This window comes from Ipomoea triloba, chromosome 3 (genome assembly GCF_003576645.1).
Source record: "Ipomoea triloba cultivar NCNSP0323 chromosome 3, ASM357664v1".
Lineage (NCBI taxonomy): Eukaryota > Viridiplantae > Streptophyta > Magnoliopsida > Solanales > Convolvulaceae > Ipomoea > Ipomoea triloba.
In genome coordinates this window covers 1,055,594-1,075,213 of record NC_044918.1, presented here as the reverse complement: position 1 = coordinate 1,075,213, position 19,620 = coordinate 1,055,594, and the positions used below count along the sequence as shown (strand labels likewise).

At 38.7% G+C, this 19,620-nt stretch overlaps 4 protein-coding genes across 8 annotated transcripts; 1 reads left to right on the top strand and 3 right to left on the bottom strand.

Annotated features, from left to right (window-relative positions):
• The first annotated feature begins 2,015 nt into the window (after positions 1-2,015).
• Positions 2,016-4,420, top strand: LOC116011714 (ninja-family protein AFP3-like). Of its 4 annotated transcripts, none has more exons than XM_031251115.1 (3): positions 2,016-2,866; positions 3,630-3,679; positions 3,728-4,420. In XM_031251115.1, exons 1-3 carry the CDS (start codon positions 2,242-2,244, stop codon positions 4,133-4,135), a joined length of 1,083 nt encoding a protein of 360 aa, XP_031106975.1. In that variant the 5' UTR covers positions 2,016-2,241; the 3' UTR covers positions 4,136-4,420. The 4 variants fall into 4 exon arrangements, with proteins under 4 accessions (XP_031106975.1, XP_031106977.1, XP_031106976.1 ...); XM_031251117.1 differs by having other exon boundaries at positions 2,017-2,866; positions 3,630-3,670; positions 3,767-4,420; XM_031251116.1 differs by having other exon boundaries at positions 2,017-2,866; positions 3,630-3,693; positions 3,790-4,420.
• Positions 4,421-4,887: 467 nt separating this feature from the next.
• Positions 4,888-8,807, bottom strand: LOC116012593 (LRR receptor-like serine/threonine-protein kinase RPK2). Its single transcript, XM_031252166.1, has one exon. The coding sequence runs from the start codon at positions 8,558-8,560 to the stop codon at positions 5,195-5,197; it is 3,366 nt and encodes a 1,121-aa protein (XP_031108026.1). The 5' UTR covers positions 8,561-8,807; the 3' UTR covers positions 4,888-5,194.
• A 3,766-nt stretch (positions 8,808-12,573) lies between these two features.
• On the bottom strand, positions 12,574-15,428 carry LOC116012517. 2 transcript variants are annotated; one of them, XM_031252072.1, is made up of 3 exons: positions 15,214-15,428; positions 13,618-14,375; positions 12,574-12,907 (listed from the first exon to the last, which is right to left on the bottom strand). In XM_031252072.1, exons 2-3 carry the CDS (start codon positions 14,325-14,327, stop codon positions 12,721-12,723), a joined length of 897 nt encoding a protein of 298 aa, XP_031107932.1. In that variant the 5' UTR covers positions 14,328-14,375; positions 15,214-15,428; the 3' UTR covers positions 12,574-12,720. The 2 variants fall into 2 exon arrangements, with proteins under 2 accessions (XP_031107932.1, XP_031107933.1); XM_031252073.1 differs by lacking the exon at positions 15,214-15,428 and having other exon boundaries at positions 13,618-14,382.
• A 150-nt stretch (positions 15,429-15,578) lies between these two features.
• Positions 15,579-16,640, bottom strand: LOC116012518 (translation initiation factor IF-2). The gene is made up of 2 exons (XM_031252074.1): positions 16,301-16,640; positions 15,579-15,878 (listed from the first exon to the last, which is right to left on the bottom strand). Exons 1-2 carry the CDS (start codon positions 16,582-16,584, stop codon positions 15,689-15,691), a joined length of 474 nt encoding a protein of 157 aa, XP_031107934.1. The 5' UTR covers positions 16,585-16,640; the 3' UTR covers positions 15,579-15,688.
• Positions 16,641-19,620: the final 2,980 nt, after the last annotated feature.

The following is a 19,620-nucleotide window of genomic DNA, read 5'->3' as shown; positions in this document are numbered from 1 at the left end:
TTTTTTTTTTTTTTTTTTGGTTAGTTTTTGAGGTGCCAACTAAGAGAGAGAGGCGAAAGAGACAAGAAGAGAAAGGGGGGGGGGGAATAATAATAATAATAATAATAATAATAATGTTTAAAAAAATAATAATAATAAGAAGCAAATGTAACGCAAAAAGAAAAGAAACGACGCAGTTAATGTGCCGACCGGCACGTGCATTGCACGCTCCTAGCTCGGCGCAATATGTGTCTGAAACGTGCACAAAGGCAGTAACCTTTTGCCTTCTCTATCTTCTGCCGGACCCACTAAAAACTTGAATCTTACAAAAAAAAAAAAACAAACAAACAAAAACAATAGAAATTCACCACCCTCTCATCTTCATATGGACTTAAAAGTTACAAAAACATTTACAAATGTCATTGAATGGGATGCCCTAAGGATAAGAATTTTCTCGTTACAAGTTACAAATAGAGACTGACTCTTTTCAAGTTGTCTAAAAAATGAATTGAGGTTTCATCTTTTGTAATGTTTTTATAATATTTTATGAGTATTTAATAATTAAAGGTTGCTTGGGTTGGGATATTAAGTACTAGGATAGTCATCAAACATGAGGTTTAGAACATCAAGATCTATAGTGGGAAGGTGAAGGTTTCAGCTGTTTGATGTGAGCCATGTTAGTCGAGTTCAGCCCCTACTCGATTCGAGACGTGACATTCTGGTTTATCAGAGATAGATGTGGTTAAATGGTCAATGTTCATCTACTTATCACCAATTGGTTTTAAGTATGATATGACAATCAAATAGTAAAAAAACTTTGTGATTAAGTGTACTTGACTTACACAAGATATATCAGAATCATGAACCCCACTGCACCATAGGTAATCTGAATATGAAATCTACCAATTTGATATGATATCCGATTTAGGTTGAACTCTTTGTGCGTAGAAAGATATAAGGAAAAAAAAAGATATTTTAATCATCAAGAACCAAGATTCAAATGTTTTTTTTTATAAGATGGGTTAGTCTATAATTGCCATCAACACCTATGAAATGAACATGACTCTAGCCACTGTCATCACCTTTAACTTTTAAGACAAAAGTGACGGTGCAGATATTAATTTCTTGCACTAGTAAGACATTCAAATTGTTCACCCCTGACATCACTTCTAATTTCTAAGACAAATGTAACCGTTCAAATATTGATTTCTAGTGCTTAAACACGTGAACTATTCTCACTGTCATCACTTCTAACTTTTAAGACAAAAGTAACCGTTCACATATTAAATTATTGTTGTCACGAGACACTCACCTATTCATATATTGGTTTATTGTCCTGAAGCGGCAATAATAATTACTTATCTTGCATGTTAATTATGACGATTATAATTGTTTTAACCGAAGAAATTTTACACTTGTAATTCAAACCATCAACACATTATGTGTATGTTAGACTCAATTACACTATTTATTCGAGTAAAATTGATTAAACAATATATAATATTATAATATGATAACTAAATTGACACGTTTGGGCATTAATATAGGACTAGCTGAATCAAAACCAACACGAATAATGTCATGAAAGGCGTAGGTTGAAGAGACGCAATCGCCAACAGTATCCAAAAGCAAAGACTGTTTGCCACGTTTCAAAAGCAGGAGGCGCCACGTTATCCACTGCATGACAGCTAGACACGAACCGAAGAAAGCGAGAGCGTTAGATATAGGAAGAAGGGAGAGGCGTCGCGGCTTTACGAGGCCGAGAATGTCTGTCCACGTGGCAGGCCTTGGGGAGAGCAGCGACCGAAACGTGTCGGTGTTGCCGGTAACTTTACCCGTTACTTGTGAAGCGAGAGGACACATGTTTGACGTCGTCCGCGAAACCAGGCTGTCGAAACCACGTGGGCCTTCCCGAGCTGTGCAGTCCCACCACGTGTCCATCGCTCACGCATTTACGTTTCGCAATCGGGAGCGTTATAGTCATTTCCACCCCGCCACCGCAATTGAGAAAAAATTCACTCTACAAATTTCGCCATTCTGTGTTTTATTTCTTTTGGTTTTCTACCCTCTCTCGGCAATTCTTGATTTTCCGGCGAGTCAAAAAACTTCGTTTTCGCGGAAACGTTTGGGATAATTGTTGTGTTGGTTTAGAGTTTAGTGTAGGGGATTTGTGGGATTTTGAATTTATGCTGAAAAATCCTATCTTTTTGTGTTTTTGAACTTGAGAAGATCGATTTTCCGGTAGGGATTGATTGTTAGTCAATGGCGGAGGCGGAAGAACTTCGGGGGATGGGGTGTTTCTCGTTGGCGAGAGATCCGTTGAATTTGTGCGTTAACGGCGGCAGTTTTCCGGCGAATTTTGATCGGAGAATACAGACGAAGGAGAGAAACGGCGGCGGGGCGGTGGCCGGAGGGGAGGAGGGGGAGATTGAGCTCAGCCTAGGGCTTTCACTGAACGGGAAATTCGGGGTGGACCCGAATAGAGCCCAGAAGCTGAAACGCTGTTCTTCAATATCGAGCTTCGCGTTGAACGGAGAAGGCACGGGGGCGCGTGCATTCTCTCCGTACGCGCCGCCGCTGAGTAGGACGTGCTCGTTGCCGGCGGAGGCGGAGACGGAGGAGGAGTGGCGGAGGAGGAAGGAGGCGCAGTCGCAGAAGCGCCTGGAGGCGAAGAGGAAGCGGATGGAGAAGATGAAAAACGTGAGGGTTGTGAGGGAGAAACTAGACAAAGAAGATCCTCATTTTGAAGAAAATGGGAGCTCAAATGGGAATGGTTTGATTCCAGTTTTGAGTAATGGGAATGCATTGCCTTCCTCACAGGGCTCCTCAGTTTCACAAGGCAGTGGATCTTCTGGAGTTTCTGATTTTGACAGTCAACCTTTACAAGGTATCAACCCTTCTTCCCCAACTTCTATTTCATATACTCTCTGCTTCAATTTCTCTAATCTGCTTAGCTCTCTACTCATCTCTTTTGTACAGTAATAAAGTTGTAATCTTGAAGAGCTTGGTTTGGGCTTGTCAACTATGAATATCTTAGACCACTAGGCTTATCCCAGAGCGGCCTATTAGACTTTTGGTTTTGAGCCGTTTACTTATGGCTAATCTAAGTTAGATTACTTCTTTTGGTGTTTTACCGATTAGGTTCACAAGGTCTAATTTATCCGGAAATGGCCTATTAGTCTTGATCTTGATTTGACCCAATCAGCTATAGGCATCTTGATCTTGATTTGACCTGATCACCTATAGGCATCCTAAGCATCTTTAGGTTCACAAGGTCTGGTTTATCCAGAAATGGCCTATTAGTCTTGATCTAGATTTGACCTGATCAGCTATAGGCATCCTAAGCTTCTTTACCCTAGAATGGCTTATTAGCCTTAATTTGAGCCGATAAGTTATAGGCATTCTAAGCTGGTTTACCTTAATTTGTTGATTAAGATTATTGAGCTGGGTTTACTAGTACACCTAAGGGTGAAAAGCAATAAAGATCCAGGAAGTGCTTACATATAAAGCTTTCATGATTACAACATGCCTAACTTGTACTCTTTTGCTTTAGAGAAATGTGTGCTATTTAAAATCCTTAACTTTATATGTTCAGATCATTGAAATCTATCATGTTTCTAATTGTTTTAAGTATGTCTCAATTGTATCAGTGTGTGGTAAGAATGTTGAAGCCCCAAGCCCTTCCAGCGTTCACTCCCGGGAGCTCGAGCAGAGGCCCGCCACCATCCCTTCAAGCGTTCACTCCCAGGAGCTCGAGCAGAGGCCCGCCACCATCCCCTCAAGCCTCCACTCCCGGGAGCTCGAGCAGAGGCCCGCCACCCTCCCCTCAAGCCTCCACTCCCGGGAGTTCGAGCAGAGGCCCGCGACAGTCCTCGAACCTGCAGTGAATAACTCAGGCAACTCGGGGAAGGATTGCAAGGAAGTGGTGAGGAATGCAATGTTTAACATGCCTTGTGTGACAACGAGAGGGGACGGGCCTAACGGGAAGAAGATAGAGGGGTTTTTGTACAGATATCGGAAGGGGGAGGAAGTGAGGATAGTGTGCGTCTGCCATGGGAGCTTTCTGTCGCCAGCAGAGTTCGTGAAGCATGCCGGGGGCGGTGACGTAGCGCACCCGTTGAAGCATATCATCGTTACGCCGTCGTGTCTGTTTTAATGCCGCCTGGAGAGGAGAATTCCTGTAATGGTTACACTCCAAAAATGGAGGGTGCGATTTGAGTTAAATGTTGCATATTTCCTCTTTCTGTATGCAAACAGAGCTCGCAAGAGCGCAGTTATCAGTAGATTTTGATTTTTACCCTATTCAAAACCCTATGCATTTGTACAGATTTCAGATATAGCATGTACCCAGCTTCCCCATGGAACTTCCAACTGTTCTTTATGACCTTAAACCCTACAGTGATTGGTAAATTCGGGTATGAGAGTATGTATTATTAGAAAATCTAATTTTATGATCTTAAATCCTATAGTGAATCAAACTTTATTACCTTAAACCCTATAATGATTATTGAGAGTATGTATTAAATAAATTCGATTTTGTGACTCTAACCAACAAAGCAGCACAAAGAAGTGATCAATTCATAAATCAACTCAATTTGTCCAAAGCTGATCCGTTTAAACTTATGAACCGAAGTAAAGTTGATCAGCAAATTTACGAGCCGAAGTTGAATTTGTAACTTTATGGATAATTTGTAAATTAACTTAATTTGTCCAAAGTTGATTAATTTGTAAATTAACTTAATTTGTCCAAAATTGATCAGTGAAAATCTACGAGTCGAAGTTGAACTTGTAACTTTGTACACTTGACCAACCTCTAAGAAAAATCAAGAAAATCTGCAGAAATGCTCCGTATTTTCATCATGAAACTTGCAGCTGTTCTTGCACTGCCTGTTTGAAAAATCAAGAAAATCTGCAGAAGATACTCCCTATTTTCATCTTTATTGAACAAGCAACAAGTAAAGGTGAGGTACATGTATACAAAACTCTAGAGATACAGATACTTATCTGCACTCTTCTGCAGATGCATTGGTGAAAACCCCCTACAAGGCACAGAACATAGGAAAAAGAATGGGGGCAAAGCTATACTACAATGTACAAAGACAATCCCTACAAACTCAAACCTGGACTCTCTTCCCTACAAACTGCAAAGTTATAAATTACAAGTGGGATTTAGTGAATATACCTTCCTATGAATTTTGCAATGTTTGCAGAGCTGCTAACAAGAAGGGGGTTGAAGTTGCTTTAGTCTTCTAACAACTTGTTTCATTGTAGGCCTGGTGGAGAGGGTCTCGACGGTGCATATAACCGCGTAGTGTAACAGCTCCACCAAGTCGTCGTGAGGGCCTGAATCCCAAAGCCCAGCGGTGAAGAACTCCTTGGCGCGGCCTTGCCTTAAGAGCATGCAGGCCCACGAGACGATGTTGAAGCCGTGCCCATAGCTTGAGAACGAGGGATCGAGCACCTTCTTGTCGGAGATTAGCTCGAGTAACACAATGCCGTAGCTGTATACATCGGCCTTGTCAGAGACGCGGCAAGTCATTGCATATTCGGGAGCGACGTATCCAAATGTTCCAGCCGGACCAGTGGTGGCATGTGTCTCTGAAGTCCCGAGAAGTCTGGCCAATCCAAAGTCAGATAGATATGCGTTGTATTCCTCGTCTAACAGTATATTGCTCGGCTTGACATCGCGATGAAGCACACGAGGCACGCATTGATCGTGTAGGTAAGCAAGTGCGCGGGCTATGTCTAGGGCTATCTTGTGAAGTATTCTCCAATCCACTGCCCTCGTGGACCTCTCCTGGATGAACTTCTCCAAATTACCGCCTGGCAAGTAATTATAAATAAGAAACATTTCGGATTCACTGGCATGATACCCTATCAATGTCACGAGATTTGGATGCCGCAGCCTCCCTAGTGTTTTGATTTCGGCATCAAATTGTAGAAACCCTTGGAAACGACCTACAGCTAGCCGTTTTACCGCAACTAAAACTCCCGGAGCAATCTCGGCTTTGTATGTAGACCCGAAACCCCCATTACCAATGCAATTGCTTGCGTTGTTGAAGTTATCGGTGGCCTGAACAACGGTTTCAAACGTTACTGGCACCCCAATTTCATTGAAGACTGTGACTTCCTTCCTAGTCGATCCAGCAACTCGGGATCTCGGGCTCCACTTTCTGGTGTAAAAGAAAAGGATGATAAGAGCAAAGAGGACCGAGACAATAGCGGCTGCAGATGTTATAGCTGCAATCTCGATCGAAGTTAATCCTGCACTTCTTCCCCCTTGAGTTGAACCTTTCGATTGAGAGTTAGTAGGATCTGTTGAATCCGCTAAAACTCCAGGCTGATCTGGGGATGGAGAAGAAAGAGAGAAGATATGACAAGATTGCAGGAGAGGGTTTCCGATGACACTGTTGCATTTCATCAGGTCATCGTTGCGAGGCAGTGGCCCTGACAAGTTATTATACGACACATTAAACACTGCAACCGTGGTGACATTTGCAAAGCCAGTAGGTATCTGTCCCGACAAGCGATTATTGTTGAGAAGAAGGGTAGTCATGTTCCTCAGATTTACAAACTCTCTCGGGATCTCACCAGTCAAAGAATTTGAAGAAAGATCGAGAGAGTCTAAAGAGTGCAACTGGCCCAGGCTTGTAGGAATATGGCCACTAAGATTATTTCCAGCTAAAGAGAGATACTGGAGATCCTTAATTAACCCTAAATTGCTTGGGATTGGACCCTGCAACATATTCCGACTTAGATTGAGAGAGACTAGAGAAACAAGATTCCCGACAGTAGGAGGAACGGTCCCCGCAATCTGATTCTTGGAGGCATCCAAAAGTTTAAGTGATACACAACTAGAACCAATATCGGCTGGAATATGACCATACAACCCGTTATTGCTCACATTAATAATCATACTTTTCAGTTGATGGCACTTCTCGAAGACAGTTTCAGATAAAGGTCCAGTGAATCTATTACCACCAGCAAGAAATGCATAAACAGTTGGCTCTTCTAACATTTCAGGAGCTACGGGAATGGATGGCAGCTGGCCCGTAAAGTTGTTGCCACCAAAATTATGAACCACTGCAAGGGCAGAACCATCGTCAAATAATGACGAAGTGGCATCCTGAAGAGCTCTGCGAGCAAAAAGCAATAGATAGGCAGATGATGCATCATAGAGCTCAATTCGATCTCCACGAGAACAAGTAGTGTTCGAAAATCTGGGGATAGAACCGGAAAGAAGATTCCCGCTCACATCGAACATTGTCATGCAAGGAACGGGTAGTTTTTCGGGAAGTGGTCCAGTCAGCCTATTGAAGCTCAAGTCAAGAAACTGAAGCTTCTTGCAGTTACTGAACGCTTCCCCAAATTCTCCCATGAAGAAATTTTGGGCCAAGTTAACCATCACGAGTCTCTCACAGTCACCCCAACTGCTGAGCAGCTTTCCTTCAAGAATTGCTCGGGGAGCCCAAACCATCTGCAAACTAGAAATATTAGTAACCTCTGCGGGGATCGTGCCATCATAGAAGTTAAAATCATCACTAGACGAGGCCAATTTCGCAGTCGAAGAAGTGTCGGAAAGAACATCCCACGTGTTTGACAACACAAGAATGGACAACTCGGTGCAATTTCCCAACTCAGAAGGTATCGCACCACTCAGGCTGTTCCTCGACACATCTAGAACCTGAAGCTGATTCAATTGACCAAGTTCGGCTGGAATATCCTCTTCCAATATATTAGAATACAACAGGATCGATTTCAACCGCCTGCAATTCCCTAAACTTTTCGGAATCACATCAGTTAACACATTACCTGCCACCTCTAGATACTCGAGGTTCTCACAGTTCATCCCAATCTCACTAGGAATCGGTCCACTAAACAGATTAAACGACAAGTAAATCCCCCTCAGATCACTAAATTCACCAACGAAACCAGGAATCGACCCGTTCACCTGATTCCCTGCCAAATTTAAGACTTGCAGACCCACACAAGCTGATAGAGAATTGGGAATGCTCCCCACAATCTTATTGAAACCCAGGTTAAGAACCCTCAAATTCCTCAAACCTTTAATCTCAGAAGGCAAAGACCCGGAAATCATATTCCCTTCCAGATCCAAAACCTCAAGCTTCTCCATACCCCAAATACCCACAGGTATTTCACCAATCAATTCATTAAAAGGCAGTGATAAAATCCGAAGCTCAGTGAGTTTCGCTACAGCTGCAGATAGTTTACCCACAAGTTTCACACTACTATTCTCACAAGCCCTCCTAATCCCAAACCCATACAGCGGGAATTTAGCAATATTATCAAAATAAAAACAACCCGAATTACCTCCACCGCTAATATTCAAAGCGACGACCCGGAAATTCGAATCGCAGGAGACTCCGACCCACGAACAATGATGAGAATTGCTCGAGCTCCAGCTCGAGAAAGCTCCAGAAGCTTCCGAAACTGAGCTCTTGAACTCCAGGAGAGCCGCCTGGTCCGAACCCAACCCCAAACCGGCATAGGAGAAGATCAAAATGAGCGTTAGAAGCTTGTGAAGATGGAACCATTTGATCACAAAAGAACAATGACCCATTTCCAAACCCCAAAAAGGGTCCTCGAAAAAAAAGCCCAACACCCGTGCTCTCCCCAACTTTGATTTGGATTATAGAAGTACAGAACTTGAGGTTTTGCTGGGGAAAAAAACAACAAATCCCAACCCTAATTTTCGTTTGCTTCTTTTGATCAGAGTGGGAGGAGGACAGAGGAGACAGACAGACAGACAGAACAGTAGGCGTTGTTCTTTGACGAAAAAACGCGTTGCTTTTCTCTTTCCCACATTTTCCTTTCTTCTTCGTTAAATTTTGATATTTCTTTTTGGAAAAATCCACTCTTTTTGGAAAATTTTAAATTGGTAAAAATATTATAATTAGTATAAATATTTTTAAAAAAATTGTGATACTGATATTGTTTCCATACAATGAACAAAGACAAAAAAGAAGCATACAACTGATACAAGTCATTGCAAATATGGATGACAATTTTAATTCCCTCTGCATATATCCAACTCAATCTATCTTGCATATCAACAAAATTAGCAAAATATGTAACTTTAAACTATTTTAAATAATTGAAGTACGTATTTCGTCTCAATTAAAAGTTTAACCGACTTCTTTATATGTATAGACCGTTGGCTTTCCGATAAGTTCAAATTAATACGTGCACAATATTTTATTTTTTCTATTAGATGACGTGAAGTTCAAGACCGTCATAACCTTTTAGATAAGTCTGATTCTTTGGTACCAACAAATTGAAAAAATTGAGCTAAAGTACAGCCATAGTAGCTGTCGCGAAGAAGGAAAATACACATGACTGACATGACAGCATTAACAAATAGGTTGGTTGTAATACCAAATTAAAATTTGTATTTTGTTGTAAACTAAGGATATAAACTGATAATTAGATTGCACATTTATTATTTATAAGCAAAAGGGTCAAATAGACCCATGTACTAACACTGATTGTTCATCCAGCACTATGAACTAAAATATGGTCCATCGAAGTCATTATACTCCTAATTATTTTTCATCTAGCATTTTTAGCCCATTTCTAACAAGTAACCCATCTAATTTGTTGACATGGAAAAATAAAATAATAAAAAATGATGACATGTTATTTATATGAATGTTTTGGATGATTTTACCCTATTTCATTAATGAAGAAAATGATTTCTTGCAATGAAATAGGGTAGAAATCAAAGTTGTTATATAATGTTTTAATTACAGTGTACTGTACGACTGTGTATGTATAGTGGGATATTCAAAGTTGTTCGGCAATGAAATTACATGAAAATCGATATATTAAAATTAAATATAATAACTTACGATATTATATTGGGTATATTTTTTTATTTATTTTTAAATAATTTAATTTTAATATATCAATTTTCATGGAATCTTATTGTCGAACGACACTGAATACTCCGCTATACATATACAGTACACTCCGCTATACATATACAGTACACTCCGCTATACATACACAGTACACTGTAGTTGAAACTTTATATAACAACTTTGATTTCTGCCTATTTCTTTCCAAGAAATCATCCAAAAATACAATATCTTAAGTTATTCAATTATCCAAAAATCCAAAAATATTAATTTATTTTTAAAATAAAATAAAATTTACCCAATACAATATATCTTAAGTTATTATAAAAATAATTTAATTTTTATATATCCATTTCCATGAAATCTCATTGCCGAACGATAGTGAATACCCCGCTATACATACACTCATGTAGTTAAAACTTTATATAACAATTTTGATTTCTACCCTATTTCATTGCAAGAAATTATTTTTTTTCATTAATGAAATATGGTAGAAATCATCCAAAACATCCATATAAATAACATGTCATCATTTTCTCTAATTTTATTTTTCCATGTCATCAAATTAGATGTGTTACTTGTTAGAAATATGCTAAAAATGCGAGATGAAAAATAATTAGGAGTATAATGACCTAGATGGACCATATTTTAGTTCATGGTGCTAGATAAACAATCAATTATAGTACATGAGCTTATTTGACCATTTTGCCTTATTTATATATTATATGTGTTCGGCAAGAAAATGTAGTGAAAAATTGTACACTTTAGAGTCATCCCTTATTATAATTGTCAATATTCTTATATATTGATACCATAAAATTTCCCATTCATTTATATCTAAGCTTTCTTTCATAAAAGCTTGGATTGCCGTATTGAGCAAGCATTTGAGGATTTTGAGCCATTCATTTCTTTTGAAAGAGCCATTCATTTCTAATATTAGAATTCTAATCTTATCAGTTGTCGTTTTTGAAAATTCAATGAAATTAAAAGCAATACCAAAATAAATAAATAAATATTATTTCTTCAAAAAATACAAATAAAATTTGTTATCTAAAATTTTTTGCGTAATAATGACGTGTTCAATCGATGTTATCAACCCAAGCCAAATTCATTCATCATTCGATCTCCAGTAAAATACGATTTTTTAAGAATTTGAGGGAATCTATTTATTTATTTATTTGTGTACTGCGATAATGTATTTTATTTTAATTTTGAATTGTCTAAATAACAGAAAGTGATGGCGGGGTCCGCATTGCATACTTTGCTGAGCAAGTGGGGACCATGCCGGTCAATAAATGCATCACTCGTCAACGTCTATCTCCGCCAACACCGGCTTTCGCGACCCGACCCGGATGTGCTGGCTAACAGAGTGACAGATCACGTATGTGTTGGACTGTGACGAGTTCATATACCTTGAAAAATTCGTCTTGAAAATCAGTGGACGAATAAGCAGAACATGATTTTCATATTTGAATAGTATGAGTTTGATTATAATCATTTTTCAATTAAATTTTTTGTCTCTCTATTGCCCAATTATTTTTTAAAGAATATTGTATGAGTATATCTCCTTCTATGTACCACACACTTGCTCAGTATTCAGTTAGGTCATCAAGAGAAATAATTCTCGATCATGACCGATCACAATCTTGATTTTTCCGATTTAAATGCGATAATCGAACTAACTGGAGACTGCAATAGCACTTCGCTACTTAGGGACCAAACCTCGACCAATTCAAGTAAGGATGATCGAGCAAGGCTACTTGAGCAGTTAGATCTATATTTGGGCCTTAATCCAATCCCATATTAGTGGGCGATTAGGAATCTAGGCATACGTGACTATCGAGACATTGTTCACGAGTTTGGCAGCTACATGCGCGACATGTGTATGTCACATCGAGAGCCTCACATGTGTTCCATTTTCCTTCCCTATAAAAATCGCATTTATAGCTAGGAGGGGGAATCTTTGACATTTTCACCTTCCACTCATTGAGATTCTCTAACCTCATGTCGACTATCGAGCTTATTACTTAGACTAACAAACGGATTATACAAGGACCTAAATATGATCTGGCATGTATTCCGGATAACTGCGTATTTACTCTATCAATTTAATAATAATATTAATACTATTTGGTGTTGGGCAAATATTTGGGCCTAGATGATTAGCCCAAACTAAGTTATGAGTTTAGGTATGGTAAAAATAATTGGTGAAGGCCCAAAAAGAGTATTTGAGAACCCAATCCAAATTAGAGACCATTGAAATCTGGATTCCTTTCACCTGAAAATGCAACGCAAACAGACAATAGAACAGATTTTATAAATCACAACAGGTCCCACTTCGATTCACGGAATCTTTAGCCGAACTCTTACAATTATTTGAGCTTCAAAATAATCACTTTAGCGATGAATTTTCACCTAGAGACGAAAATTTTCCGTAGCTGATCAGAACAGAAGCTGTTTCATTTGTTTGGAACTACAGTTGTGTTAAACTGAAACTGCAGTGTGTTGAACAGATGAAACGATCTCTCCTCCGCGTAACTGCAGTTTTCTTTCAAACACAACGGCAGTATTAGTCATGATTATGATCCACAATGTATTTATTGTGTACCACGGTTCAGAGTATAATTTTCGATTGGGGAGTGTAATTGCCTAGAATTTGGAAGTTTTGCCAATGAGTAATGATAGATGTGCTCATAGAAATATTTTGCTATTTACCGTAGATATTACATTTCCTAAAGAAAACATTGCAATAGTTTACAAAGCCCTAAACTTTTCTAGCCACCATTAACAATCAAGAGAACATACTGCACAACTTATAAACAATATTTCACAAATAATAAAGAAAAAAAAAAGCCTATATACATCAACAGCAGCGTGGCCAACAACAACAGAAGTATGTAAAGCAACTCGGCTCTGCTGCTTTAGACGTTTCTTTTGGAGTTTCCGGCGGTGTAGCCTCCCTCTCCGGCTGCGGCGGCTGTGTTTCAGGTTGAGATTGTGGTTCCGGTTGGGGTTGAGCCCCTGGATTCCTACTAACATCCTTCACCAATCTGCAATCAATAACAAGTTTTATCCGTCAAATTCTTTGAAACCTTTTTTTCCAGTGACAAGTGAAATACTAAACCACTACCAGATGATGTTATTTTGACATTTTGAGTTTAACGGACAGAAGATCATAAATCAACTTAAATTATCAGATCAGTTTAAATCAATAAGGTTAAAGTCACTTAATAGTCTGATCACTTCGGTTGCAGTTATCTCTATTTCTTGAAAACTTAAAATCTTAGAAATCATGCATTCAATATTTTAACTATAGGAGACATATGACTTCCGAACTTTTAGCTGAAATCATGGTAGAAAAAATCATTAGGTGTCCGGGTATTTTTTATTTTTTTAAGATTATATAATTATAAACTATTTAATACTTTTAATACTAATATATGATATACTAATCTAAAAAATCTAGAGTTTGAACAATTTTAGAATTATTTTATTCAAAACGATGTCATTTGGAGTGAAATAACTCATTTAAAAAAAAATGAGAACAATTATTAATCTGTCGATTAGACGGCCTATTATGTGCCTAAAAGGCCTGGGTGATTGATCATCACCTAGGCGTGGCTTAGATGGCTTGCTCGGCTGCCTAGCTGGCAAACAACCTAGATCATTGATTAAAGTGATACTCCGTACATTAGATGGTTAGTTGATGTTTAGGCGAGATTTTTGTAACACTGGTTCAAACAAGTAGAAGAGAACTTACACAGGGAAAGCAAAGGACTGGCAACTGTTTACACTGCCAGTAGACATGCGGGGGGACTGGAAAGTAGCAATCTGAGGAGCGTTGGAGTTTGTGGGAGACGGAGAAAGGGCCTGAGAACTGGGAGTGGCGTTTCCCGAACTTGGTGGCTTTGGAGTTTCAACCAGCCCTTTCACCTGAGACACATCCGACATTTTCACATCCTTCGCATCGCAATCCGCTGCTGCCGCAAGAGGAGAAAGGGCGGCGGAGAGGCTCTTTCTCTCACTAAGCTCCCCCACATTCGTAAAGCTCCCATTGTCGACATGGATACTAAACAACGATTCATTAGAGGCGCCGCTCCAATTCTCGCCCGCCCCGGATTTTCTGGAGAAGATCGAGGAGGGAATTCGCTTCGGATCGTAGCCCGGCGGGAGGTCTCCGCTTCGGCGCGACGGCGATTGCAGCGGCGAGGCGTCCGGCGAGGGCAAGGGGTGGTCGGGGAACGAAAGCTGACCGGCTAATCGGGCCGACCCGGGAGATCCGCTCATCATGCTCCACCGCGGTGTGTGGCCGAACGGCGACTTTGGTGACGGTGTCGGTGACGTCGCTATAGAGAAAATCGACACCGTACGATCCAGCATACCATCATTATTGTTGTTGTCGTTGTCCCCAGATTCAGGTTGTTTCTCCTCATCTCTATGCTCATTCTTTGGATGTTGCTCTTCCCCCATTTATCTCCCACTCTTCTCAAAATTCAATTAGATTTGTCCATTCCGCGACTGCAAATACAAATGCAACACAAAAAATAAACCCAATTAAATTAATCCCACTCCGTGATATCAGTCCAGCACAAAAAATAATTAAGTCCAACGGATACTCAATTGGATTAGTCTCACACTAGTACAATACGAAAATAAGCAAATCCTATCAAGACTCAATCGGACTAGTCCCACTCCAAAAGTGCAAATACCAATACAAAATGAAATATACCTAAACCCAATCGAGACTCAATTGAATTAGTTCCACCCCAAGAGTGTAAATACCAATGCAGCACAAAAAATAATCAAACCTGATCAAAACTCTATTGAGTTAGTCCCACTCTATGGTTCAATGCCATCTATGAATCCTAGGAAAGCATACCACTTTCTTTATTATGCTTACAACTTTCCTCCCTAACCATTACTACATTAAGCAGAACCATAGTTCTTTTGTCATTTTTAAACGATTAATCTTCCTTCTACAACATATGTTAGCAGGTCCTAATCTCTTAAATGATTAACCTTAGCTCTTTTGTCATTCTTAAATGATTAATTAACCTTTTTACAGAATGAAATAAAGGCAGAACACCAACACTAACATACCAACAATTTGACATCCTTTTCTTCCCATCAAATTTTGCAGATATGCATAAATTACAAACATAAAGAAAACGAAAACGAAATATGTTCATGCCTTTACGTTTATGTTTATAACAAAATAACCAACATCGTCATGCATGGAACACCAATCCATTCGTTCAACATCTTAATTGGTATTCATTTCTGGAACCAAAACACCAGGGTAACACAATCAATATAAATTGTTTACGCCAAGAAATTTCAAGAAAATTTAACATACCTAACATTCAAAGCCAAACCCTTGAATCTTCAATCAGAAATTGGGGTGGGTACACTAGAACGCGAAGAATTCAAGATTTGCAGAAGAAATTACTGTTCTTATTATTATTATTATTATTAATGTTATTATGAATTAGGGGATTTTAGGCTTTTAGTTTTTAGCTAGGTCATTCATCATAGAAAGTAAAACTGAAAAAAAATGGATGATTTAGGGTTTTGTTTGTTTGGTATATTTGAAGAACGGCTTAGCGGCCATTTAGGCCCATAGCTCATTTGTTTGCCGCGCAACCAACGGCTTTTTGTACTTCCACGACGACGTTTTGATGATTCGGAAACGTGGTAGTTATTCTCGGAAAAGCAAGAATGTTGTCGTTATAACAACCGTTGATTCCGACATACATATATTTTTAGAAAACAAAAATAGAAAACAAAGAAATATTTTGTTCATCAGCACAGTGATACACTGTGTGTTAAAGCTAAGTGTCTATCGATATCAAGTTTCGAGAAGCTTGGGGTTGAATCTTGACGGGCTTCGGAGGATTGCCGGAAGGAGGTAACGGCGCGGTGGCGGCAGTGGCGTCGGCGGTGGCTGGCTTTCTGATTCTTCCGTTGCCGAAGAGTCGCTTGGAAACAGGGGACATCATTTGATCAGTTGGACTTGTGTACCTGTTATCATACAACAACCTCAGATCAATCAAACATCATCGTACAACCTAAGATCAACCAACAAAAAGAAACTCGCTGAAAACCCAACCAGGTTGATCAGGTTAGTAATTATAATGTTACAAGTTCAACTCCTAATAAGATTTATTTTTGACCCTCAATGAGTCAGCTATGAATAGCATAGGTGAATTTTCCTAAATTTTTAGTAATCAAGTTGATCAGGTTGTAATCATAATATTACAAGTTCGATCTTTAAAATGAATTATTTTTTTACCCTCGACGAGTCAGCGATGAATAACATCAACCGATTTTCTTAAATCTTTTGACAAGTTATAATACTAGCTGAAGCATACCTTTTAATAGTGACTACGAATTTTACTGGTAAAAAATAAAAGAAAAAAAACTCGGTTAAAGTTGACTATTACCTTTCAGGGTATTTGAATGCCTTGGGAACCTTGAGACGATCGGGAAAGGTGGTTTTGCTGCATAAGCTCGGCTTGGTAACCGGCGGCAGTGTCTCCTCCTTCTGGCCGGCGTTTTCTTTCTGAACCGGCGGCAGTTCCGGCTGCATCGGGGCGGCGTTTTCTTTCTGAACCGACGGGAGTGCCGGCTGCATCGGGGCGGCGTTTTCTTTCTGAACCGGCGGGAGTGCCGGCTGTTTAGGGGCGGCGTTTTCTATCTGAACCGGCGATTCTTGCGTCATCTCCATTATAATCAGTTGAAATACAGTGGGAGAATTAATGTGGAAGAGAGAGATTAGTGCAGATTTATATATAGCAGAGTAGAGTGAATAATGGCTAATAATGGAGAGGGGAGAATCTTTGAAAGATGACCGTTGGGGGTTCAACGGTCGATTAAATGGGGCGTTGGTGGAATTAAATAATGAGAAAATGTCTAGATGATCGCCGCCGTCTTCCCACGCCGTTAAAGCAAACGGCGATTGCCAGCTGTTATCATTGGTCCAATTATTTCGCGGGCCTGTATATGGACTTTCTTTTACTTTATTTATTTTCTTTAAAAAATGCAGACCCAAATCAAGAGTTTCTTTATTTACTACGGAGTACAAGCTTTACAACTGGGCTTAGATATGATTATATATTGCGATTATTAATCAATTATCGGTTAACAAATTATATAATGTTCTTTTGAACATAATGTACATAATCTTAATCTCATTTAGGATAGACCCAAAATGTAAGGTGAATCTTAGTCGATGATATAACTTGTAGGGGAATAATTAGAAGTCTAGAGGTAACACGCCTGAATGGGCATAGAGATAAGGAGGGATTTATCGAGGCATGTGGCCAATTGCCTGAGCTATGTAACAATTGTCTAGCGAGAATGACATAGGTGTGTGGCCAAATGCCAAGGCAAATGACAATTAGTTGAGGTTGTGTGATGTTGAACTTGGCTTGAGGTGCTCAGTAATCAAACGATATGAACTTAGAGATGTTTAAACGGGTCGTCGATGCTGGATGGACCAGAGCCCGTGACCCGATAAAGTCCCTACTTAAGCGGGACGGACAAAAACAACCATGTCTTTGGTGAGCTGCTATTTTTGAAACCCACACCCTACCTAAGTAGGGGGCGGGACGGGACGGGCCATTAATTTACAACCCTCATGCCAAATTGGGCCATGGCCCTTGACCCCTTGTAACTATAGATACAGTCATACGAGTGATACGACAGACCATGGATGCAAAGTTGCAAACTAGAAACCAGATTGATACACTTAGAAAGGACTGAAACGAATGCGAATTGACATGATCGAATTGAAGACGTAATGTAGTACAGAAATTAAAGCAAGTAATGCAACAGTCAAAGCCAAAGCTTAACAATTTACGAAGCAACATTGAGTCAATGGAGGCAGCTGAGAGAGATTAATATATATAATAACCCCCCACGAGGGGTCTCCCCTTCATTACAGTAGAGTGCAAACTATCATTCCCGGCCAGTACACAGTTGACATTAATGGTTACGTGTGGATGGATGATGCAATTGCATAGTGTGTATACAGTGTACGTGCTGAGGATTAGTCAGAGATCCAATCTTTTAGACAAGACGTGAGTTCCAAGCGATCCCCGATATCATATCGTCAAAAGTATACTATACTACTATTATCTCATCTGCTCCTCTGATCTACCAAATTGCAGTAAACAAATTGATCAACACTCCAAGCCTGCAAATATGTTGTAATCCTTTTATTGCTTTGATTATTGATGGGCTTGTGAACATGGGCAATTAGCCAATTACTAAATTAATTGTCTGATCAATTTTGTTGAAATAAATGTCTGATCAATTTAGTTGAAATTTGTTCCCTAATTATTTAACTCACAGCTCTTATAATCAGGGTAGATGCTGTCATACTGACTTCGTCCCTAACTATAATGTGAGCCCAGCTCAATTTAAGCTAATAATCAAGTTCAATGTAACTCAAGCTTGCTTAGGTTAAAGTTAAGCACACCCTTACAATTGATATGGTATTTAATTTAGGGGATAAGTTATTATTATTATTATTATTATTATTAATTATTACAAGATGTGGGGGCATGTTTTTTTTTTTTTTATGCAATGTGACATACATACATATATTATTACGCGGATATGGATGGTAGAAAACAAAATGGAATGATGAGAGGAGTGAAGACAAATTAAAAGGCTATTTCCCCTGACTCCTATTTCGGTCTTATCCGCAAGGGATAAGAAAATCCAAATAATATTTTTATAAATAAATTGTCTATCTGCCAATCATCATTCAACAGACAGAGGAAATAATGGGAAGATTCCCGCGATTTTTTAACCTCATCCTAAAAATAGTTATGAAAAATAGTTATAATAAAAGTAATAAAGACAAGTTTTATAACTTTATATATATTTTTGGTTGTGTGTACATAAAGGTATTCTGATATTTTTTTTTTTGAAACAATAAAGGTATTGTGATATGTTTTGTGAGTAATGAAATTATACTTCGACATCATTTGTTATATCTTTTAATAAACTACCCAAAAAAAAAATGTAACGCTTTATGTATGGTTCGGTTGAATTTTTAATAAAACAATAGATAATATTAGAGTATAATTAATTTTTTAACATGATAAAATCTATAATTATACACTGTGTTTAAAGCACAGCTAGGCACATACCCAGTTTCATTGCACATACCTTCTTGTCCCTTGATCAATTTACTTCTTTTTAAACATGAGAGCGAATTTATTGAATCTAAGATATATAATGATAAACTAACAAAAATATGACATATATAAAATATATCATGAAATATTGTAAATTTTGGTTAGTTTAGTGGGACGTGTTAAATTCAGTAACATGAAGAAACATGCAAATGGACATCAACCTTGAAATGCTCAACAAATAAAACAAAAAGATAGTGAGCAGGTCGTGTGCTCTTTCCTGATCTATATTACATATTGCATGCCAATAAAACCAAATTTTCTTAACCCAACAACATATATGGGTAGTGGGTAAACAAATTAAACTATTAACCTTAAAACTTTGTAAACCATGCATCACTTTTTTTTGTGGAAAATAAATAAATAAATAAAAGAAGTCAAACTTGGTGAACGCAATTTATAAACTACATTTGAATTAATCCCGTTAATTTTATGATTTTAGACTAGTTGACGCTTTCCAATACAACAATTCCGATAATTGAACTTATTCGAAAGAACGAGTAACATGAACACAAAGGAAACTCAAAGCAATAATGTCGGCATTAATTGCCTAGAAC

Bases quoted from the DNA above. Each gene is read 5' to 3' on its own strand.
- LOC116011714 (XM_031251114.1), top strand. From the start codon at position 2,242: ATGGCGGAGGCGGAAGAACTTCGGGGGATGGGGTGTTTCTCGTTGGCG. The intron at 2,867-3,629 runs GTATCAACCCTT...CAATTGTATCAG, and splicing joins TGACAGTCAACCTTTACAAG to TGTGTGGTAAGAATGTTGAA.
- LOC116012593 (XM_031252166.1), bottom strand. From the start codon at position 8,560: ATGGGTCATTGTTCTTTTGTGATCAAATGGTTCCATCTTCACAAGCTT.
- LOC116012517 (XM_031252072.1), bottom strand. From the start codon at position 14,327: ATGGGGGAAGAGCAACATCCAAAGAATGAGCATAGAGATGAGGAGAAA. The intron at 12,908-13,617 runs GTAAGTTCTCTT...TATTGATTGCAG, and splicing joins CAGTCCTTTGCTTTCCCTGT to ATTGGTGAAGGATGTTAGTA.
- LOC116012518 (XM_031252074.1), bottom strand. From the start codon at position 16,584: ATGGAGATGACGCAAGAATCGCCGGTTCAGATAGAAAACGCCGCCCCT. The intron at 15,879-16,300 runs GTAATAGTCAAC...GTATGATAACAG, and splicing joins GCATTCAAATACCCTGAAAG to GTACACAAGTCCAACTGATC.